Source organism: Otolemur garnettii, unplaced genomic scaffold, assembly GCF_000181295.1.
Source record: "Otolemur garnettii isolate 467f Iridium unplaced genomic scaffold, OtoGar3 scaffold00043, whole genome shotgun sequence".
Lineage (NCBI taxonomy): Eukaryota > Metazoa > Chordata > Mammalia > Primates > Galagidae > Otolemur > Otolemur garnettii.
In genome coordinates this window covers 4452022-4459581 of record NW_003852438.1, presented here as the reverse complement: position 1 = coordinate 4459581, position 7560 = coordinate 4452022, and the positions used below count along the sequence as shown (strand labels likewise).

The following is a 7560-nucleotide window of genomic DNA, read 5'->3' as shown; positions in this document are numbered from 1 at the left end:
CTAGTTGGGAGGCTGAGGCAAGAGAATCACTTGAGCCTAAGAGTTAGAGGTTGCTGTGAGCTATGATGTCACAGCACTCCACCAAGGACAATGAAATAAGCCTCTGTTTAAAAAAAAAAAAAAATTAGCTGGGCGTTGTGGCAGGAGCCTGTAGTCCCAGCTACTTGGGAGGCTGAAGCAGGAAGCTCACTTTTATCCAGGAGTTTGAGGTTGCTGTGAGCTATGACACTTCAGCACAACTCTAGCCTAGGTGACAAAGACTATGTCCTTTTGGGGGTTTTTTGGAGACAGTGTCTTACTATGCTTTCAATACAGTGCCGTGGCATCACAGCTCACAACAACCTCAAACTTTTGGGCTTAAGCAATTCTCTTGCCTCAGCCTCTCAGTAGCTGGGACTACAGGCACCTGCCACAATGCCTGGCTATTGTTGTGTTGTCACTGTTGTTTAGCAGGCCCAGGCAGGGTTCAAACCGCCAGCCTCAGTGCATATGGCCGGAGCCCTAACCACTACCACTGCAGAGCCAGAGACTATATCTTTAAAAAAAAGCAAGCCCAGGCACAGTGGTTCATGCCTATAATCCTAACATTCTGGGAGGCCCAAGTGGAGGATCCCTTGAGCTCAGGATTTCAAGACCAGTCCAAGCAAGCGCAAGAGCAAAACTCCACTTTCTACTAAAAATAGAAAAATTAGGCTTGGTGCCTATGGCTCAAGTGGCTAAGGTGCCAGCCACATACACGTAAGGTGGCGGGTTTGAATCCAGCCAGGGCCTGCCAAACAACGATGGCTGCAACCAAAAAATAGCCAGGCGTTGATGGCAGGCGCCTGTGGTCCCAGCTACGTGGGAGGCTGAGGCAGGAGACTAGCTTGAGCCCAGGAGTTGGAGATTGCTGTGAGCTGTAATGCCACAGTATTCTACCCAGGGGGATAGCTTGAGGTTCTGTCTCAAAAAAAGAAACAAAGAAAGAAAAAATTAGGCTGGGCATGGTGGCTCACGCCTGTAATCCTAGCACTCTGGAAGGCCGAGGCAGGTAGATTGCCTGAGCTCACTGGTTTGAGACCAGCCTGAGTAAGAGAGTGACCCCCATCTCTTAAAAAAAAAAAAAAAAAAATAGTTGGACGTTTTGTTGGATACCAGCTACTTGGGAGGCTGAGGCAAGAGAATCACTTGAGCCCAGGAGTTTGAGGTTGCCATTAACTATGATGTCACAGCACTCTACTGAGGGTGACAAAGTGAGACTCTGTCTTAAAAAAAAAACACCAATAAAAACACTTAAGAGGTAAGGTCCTACTTTCAGGACAACCCAGCCCAAGGATAAGAAAAGACCACAGGAGACTCACCTTAGTTACTCATGGTGGTCATCTCAGGAACTCACCAATGGGCCTCTCCTTACCTCAGACAATCCCCACCAGAATGTTGTCTAGGGAGGCTAGTAAACTTCAGAATGAGAGGACTCAGGATTATGGCCCACAATTCTCCTTTTGTAGACTCTGGGTTTAAGGAAGCAGACAGGAGAGAATAGGAGGTGGGCAGTGTACACTCTCCTTAAGAGGCTCTGAACCTACTTCAGTTTGTTTTCATGGGTTTCCAAGTTACTGCACAAGAAGCTTCTTCAGGTTAATGGCTAGTTTGCAGAGGCCAGAAAGGGGGAGGCAGGACCTGTGGCACATGTTTGAGAAACTTGGGCAGCTGTGTCCTCTAAAGCCTTGTGGTCTCAGGTACCTTAACGGGGAGTAAGTGTGAAGAGAATGGAAGAAACATATTCAGCAGTTCAGGGCTCTACTCGCCCACAGCCATCTGTTTGACTAAGAGAGTTCTGGTTCCTAGGCGATCTGGAGAGTAAAGCAAGAGGCTGCTAACGCTGTGCACCTTGGCCCAGAGGGCATACACGAAGTGCTCACGTGCTGACCTCCTGACCAAGCAAGCTGCTACGTGGGTGTCATTATCTCAATGGACTGTTGCTGGCCAGCAACTGGTAATAAGCACTGGGCTAGAGGGGAGTCTGTGTGCAACAAAAGGGTAAGGGTAAGTGGGCAGGAGGTTAAGACTCCAGGAGAAAAAAATGGTTTTCTAAGTTCTAGGACTGCCTAGGAAGAGCCCACCATATTCTCTAGAATATTCTCACCAGGGAGTTCCCATAAGGGAAACATATATGAAATCAGTGGTTGGCTGTTTTCCTCAGAACAAAGTTATATGTAATAGACAATCAAGCCTCCCACAGACCGCTCCTTTATTGCACTGGCACTGACAGAAAAGCACCAGTGCCAGGCTGCCAGCTGGGAGCACTGATTATGGGTGATGAAGAGAAAGGAGGCTTCTGTCCCTGGCACATATTATGGGAACCCCAAAGAATGGATGTTTATGCATAAAATAACCCTCTTGTTTCTGCCTAAATGCTTCCCTCTCTCATTTGCCCCATCATCATTTTAGGTAGTGTGGAGACAAAGAATTTGCTCATTTATACAGGAATAAAAAGGGTGCAGAGATTCAGAATTGGCTCATCATAGGTTATCTCTATGACTAAAGCTCTTTTCCCAAGAGCAAACTGTAGATTATTTGCTTGAAATTAATAATGGTTCATCAGCCATTCATTACACATGTAATTAGCCTGGGTAAAAACAGATGCCATTTCAATGTCCTTGACATCAATTTGCTCCACTCCAAGTTATCACCCCAAAACACTCTTTCTGTTTTCCCTTCTCAAGTCTCATAAACCTCCAAGTTCCAGACTGGGAGCAGCAACTGTGTTTTGGTAGATTTGATTGCATATACCAAACAGGCAATACTAGAACATCCCTATCCAGGGAAACAAAGGGTAATTGTTTGTTTGGTTTTTTTTTTTGCCCCCCCCCCCCCGAGGGGATGCACTGTTCCTGCAAGTACTGCAATGCCAGGTCGGTAGGTAGTGTGGATGGAGCAAACTCCTTTTCCAGAGGATAATTTTTAAATTACAATTTTGGAACATGGTTGAACTCATCTCATATTCTTTTTTTGAGACAGAGCCTCAAGCTGTTGCCCTGGGTAGAATGCTATGGCATCACAGCTCACAGCAACCTTCAACTCCTGGGCTCAAGCGATTTTCCTGCTTCTGCCTCCCAAGTAGCTGGGACTACAGGCAGCCGCCACAACCCCTGGCTATCTTTTGTTGCAGCCATCATTATTGTTTGGCGGGCCCAGGCTGGATCGGAACCCGCCAGCTCAGGTGTATGTGGCTGGCGCCTTAGCTGCTTGAGCCACAGGCGCTAAGCCCTCATCTCATATTCTAAACCCACTTCTTGGATAACAGCACAAAGAAAAGTAATGAGGAACCAGGTAGGAAAGAGACAGAACTGCAGTGGAGTTTCATGCATTTGCTTAATAAGAGTAATCACTCCTGAGCAAAGTCTTCCAAACTCTACCAATGAAGGTCTGGTTGTCTATAATATGGTAATAAGGCACTCCCAGGCTGGTCTTAAGAACTGAACTCTTGGCTCAGTGCCTACAGCTCAGCGGCTAGGGCACCAGCCACATACACAGGAGCTGGCAGGTTCGAATCCAGCCCAGGCCTACCCAACTACAACCAAAAAAAAAAAAAAAAAAGCTGGGCGTTGTGGTGGGCGCCTGTAGTCCCAGCTGCTTGGGAGGCTGAGGCAAGAGAATCACTTAAGCCCAAGAGTTTGAGGTTACCAAGAGCTGTGATGCCACTCACTCTACCCAGGGCAAAAGAGACTTGTCTTGAGACTGTCTCAAAAAAACCCCCCCAAAATCCAAAAAACCCCCTGAACTCTTGGCTCGGTGCCCGTAACTCAGTGTTTAGGCCCCTGGCCATTACACCAGGGCTGGGGGGTTTGAACCTGGCCCAAGCCTGCTAAACATCAACTACAACAAAAAATAGCCAGACATTGTGATAGGCGCCTGTAGTCCCAGCTACTTGGGAGACTAAGGCAAGAGAACCGCTTAAGCCCAAGAGTTTGGGGCTGCTGTGACCTGTGTGACACCACAGCACTCTACCAAGGGTGACACAGTAAGACTCTGTCTCAAAAGAAAAAAAAAAAAGAACTGAACTGTTACTTAAGAGTCATGGAAGTGGAACCTCAAAGAGTGGCAGACACAAAAACATTGTTAGTCATCCAGGTCCTGGCCCATATATAGACGGCACCACTGACCTGTTAAACAAGTGAACTGGGGCAGGACCCTAAAATCCAGTGTAGGCCACTCATCCCAGCCAGCACCTAGCCTGTGTGGACCACTGAGGCTGAGAGGACATCATGTAAGGTAAGGCCCTGAGGTACACAAAGGAAGAAATCTTGTTTTCCACTTTATCCCCAGCACCTAGCACCACAACTGGTACATAGTAGGTGCTCAATAAGTATTTGTCAAATAAAATGAACAAACATAAGCATGACTAATGGTACTGAAAGAGGAAGAGCTCAGACAAGGGTGCTCTCCCACAGGAGATAGGGGGACCCATCCTTCAGAAGATTCTTTTATTAAAACTGGGTGACATCAATAAGGGGACAGTACAAAAAAAATTTTGGTCCATGAAAAAAACATAATAATTCAGTTAATAAAAAGTTATCTTCAACAGGGACACTGTAGTAGGAGTGCTGAGCTTCCTTCTCATGGTTCCAGCTAGGAGCTGGGCCAGGACTCAGCTGCCCCAAGGTTGTCCAGTGTCACTGTGGGGAGAGCCTCTCAAGGGAGGGATAGTGACAGGAAAGGGAGGATGGAGAGAAAATTCTGCTGTCCCCAGTGCAGAACAGGCAAGTTAGATAAGGGACTGGGGGGGATGTGCTCGCAGGAGCCTGAGGAGGGGGTGGGGAAGCAGGGGCTTTGTCAGTTCTGTGGCTTTAGAGCCCATGCTGAACGGAATTCCCCCTCTGTGCCCAGCTATCTCCCACCCTGCTGTGTAGAGTCTGCGAGCCTGGGATATGCTAACTTGGGGTGATACAACCTGGAAGAAGAATCTGAGGCTCTCCTGGAAAGATGCAAAACCATCTCAGTTCCAAGGGGCCAAGATCACAAGGTCCTGCTGCTACCTGAGGGGTCTGAAGCTTTGAGGGCAGGGGCTGGGAAGCCACAATCCTGTGAGGCAGGGAGAGGGAAGAGTTACAAACCCAACTCAGCGCTATTCTCCAGCCCTAGGCCCTTTCACTCCTCAGTGCCCTAGAAGTCACCAGTGGGCGTCAACTGGGCAGGCAAGGGACAGGAAGACAGGGATGGCCTAGGGCTTATACCCGTTTGATTTTAGGCCTGTTTCTCCAGTAAAGGATGGGGTGGCGTGGAGTGAATGAGTCACCCCTCCAAGCAACAGCAGGAAGGAACAGCCTCTGCTGGCAACGACAGTACCCCAAATTGGATCCCTGGGGCTCTAAAAGGGAAAGGCAAGATTCCCCCACCCAAATGCCCTGGGTTAGGACAGATATGAGGGAATCCTAAAAGGGCAGCTACAAGGAGTATGCTGGGAGGGATCAATAGTTAAAGAACAAACTCCAATACTGACGTGGACCCCCTACTAAGCAGTACGAGAAGCACTGAGAGAGCAGGCCAATCCCGAGGGCTGGGGACTGACCTGGGGCTCAGTGGAGCCCGAAAGCCAGGGTTCCTTTAGTGCTAGAGGGCAACAAGGGAGAGTTTGCTCCAAACCTGTGAAGGGAAGGAAGGAAATTGGATTCTGTTATCAGGAGAGCCAAGATCAACTAGCTTATAGAGTGCCCTCAGGCCTGAGTCTGGGAGAAGGGGCAATAAAGCTCCCAATTCCTGGGTCTCTGAAGGGCAGGATCAGTGTAGCTGGTCCCCTTGAAGACCACCTGGCCTTAGGCCCACTCCATTCTGAGCACTGATTACCACTACAGGTTCTCTCTCTAACACTATCTAGAGGTCCTATGTAGACCAGGGGAGGGTAGAGGCACGTGGGAGCTCTGTGGGGCAAAGGGAAGCTGGGGGTGAGAAGGGATAGGGTGAGAGAAGAGGGTAAGAGCTGTCTTGCAAGACAGAAATGTGAGACCCTCTTCATTCTGGTGTTGTCCTTGAACCAACAGCATCCCCTGGAAAGCCCCAAGCAAGACCAAGGCAGGTGCTATGAGGCAGGCAGCACAGGGCCCAAATAAAAAATCGGTGCAGCCAAATCAAGGCTGTGGAAGAGACCCTATGTATTCCGGATTCCCAGGGCTTGCTCTAATTCTTGTCGTCTCTGCTGCACCTAGGGAGAAAAGATGGAGGGAGCGTAAGATGAGACAAACCAGACATTGGTGTCTAATACCCACGATCCCTGTCAGGGTGCAAACCCCTTGCCTTTTGGGAATTCCCCCCACATACTCCAGGGACCTACCTTGGAGTAGAAGTATCGGCATACGGCCTCCTGAGCCCAAGGCTGGAAGTAGAACTCAGCTCGGCGCTCTTCCTCTGGGTTACCCACCACATCAGTCATTGTCTGAGGAAAATGGAGGTCGGGGAGGAGGGAAAGAATGGAGAATAGACTTGTTTCCTTCCTTCACACCTGTTATTGGCTGAATCCTCCCCAAAACGTGGAAATCCTCACCTCCCGGGACCTGTGAATGTGACCTTATTTGGAAATAGGGTCTCTGCAGATGATCAAGTTAAGATGAGATCATTAGGGTAGGTTCCAAACCAATATGACTGATATTCTTATGAAAAGGGGAAATTTGGACACAGACATGTAGGAGGAAGACAACGTGAGGACAGAGACCACCACCTAAAAGCGAAGCGGCGCCTGAGGCTACCAGAAGTGAGGAGAGCTGCACGGAACAGATTCCCCCTCAACTCTCAGAAGGAGCCAACTTGCTGACACCTTGACTTTGGACTTCCAGCCTCCCCAACTGTGAGATAAATTTCCATTGTTTTAAGCTTCCCCATTTGTGGGAGTTTGCCATAGCAGCTCCAGCAAACTAACACAACATCCAAAGTCACGCTCTGTTATAACAAGTCATTGCCTTGTTCAGGGACTTTTACTGGCACCTTTTTCCCTGCTCGTCTGCTCAGCCTCTGTAATTACAGTCATAGTCACCACAGGATAGGTGAAAACCTAGGGCGTATTTCATACATTCTGTGCTTATTTCTATCTTCCTGCCTGAGCTTATGGTACAACCCTTTCTGGGCAATACTTTCAAATCCCAAATTTTCCATGAAGGCTCTCTCAGCAATTCTAGCCTCATCCACATCCTTTCTCCTTTGAATTATCTTATTGGTACTGGTCAGATTGGTCAGTATTGATGACATCTTTTTTTTTTTTGAGACAGATTCTCGTTATGTCACCCTTGGTAGAGTACCGTGGTATCACAGCTCACAGCAACTTCAAACTCTTGGGCTTAAGCGATCCTCTTGCCTCAGCCTCCTAAGTAGGTGGGACTACAGGCACCCGCCACAATGCCTGGCTAATTTTGGCTGTAGTTATCATTGTTGTTTGGCAGGCCTGGGCTGGGTTGGAACCCGCTAGTCACTACGTACTAGTCGCTACCCTAGCCGCTGAGCTGATGACTTTTCTTTTTTTTCTGAAACAGAGTCTCAAGCTTTTGTCTTGGTAGAGTGCTACGGCATCAAAGCTCATAGCAACCTCCAACT

The 7560-nt window shown here is 48.5% G+C and overlaps 2 protein-coding genes across 5 annotated transcripts in view; both read right to left on the bottom strand.

Moving 5' to 3' along the window:
- Nucleotides 1-4343, bottom strand: part of GPD1 (glycerol-3-phosphate dehydrogenase 1) — a 13985-nt gene extending 9642 nt beyond the window's left edge. Inside the window, exons 1-2 of the mRNA XM_023513667.1 lie at nt 4146-4343; nt 1341-1490 (exon numbers count right to left, since the gene is read on the bottom strand). The gene's annotated coding sequence lies outside the window, so the exon portion shown is untranslated. The remainder of the gene's footprint in view (nt 1-1340; nt 1491-4145) is intronic.
- A 42-nt stretch (nt 4344-4385) lies between these two features.
- The window catches only part of SMARCD1 (SWI/SNF related, matrix associated, actin dependent regulator of chromatin, subfamily d, member 1), a 19033-nt gene continuing 15858 nt past the window's right edge, over nt 4386-7560 (bottom strand). The window contains exons 12-15 of one of the 4 annotated variants that reach the window (XR_002773582.1): nt 6311-6412; nt 5987-6181; nt 5552-5625; nt 4386-5064 (exon numbers count right to left, since the gene is read on the bottom strand). Coding sequence is in view for 1 of the 4 variants with exons in the window: in XM_003790365.3 (XP_003790413.1) it covers nt 6128-6181; nt 6311-6412 (156 nt within the window). In the remaining 3 variants the exon portion in view is untranslated. Of the gene's footprint in view, nt 6182-6310; nt 6413-7560 lie in introns of all 4 variants that reach the window. The other 3 variants (XR_002773583.1, XR_001161329.2, XM_003790365.3) reach the window with 3 other exon arrangements.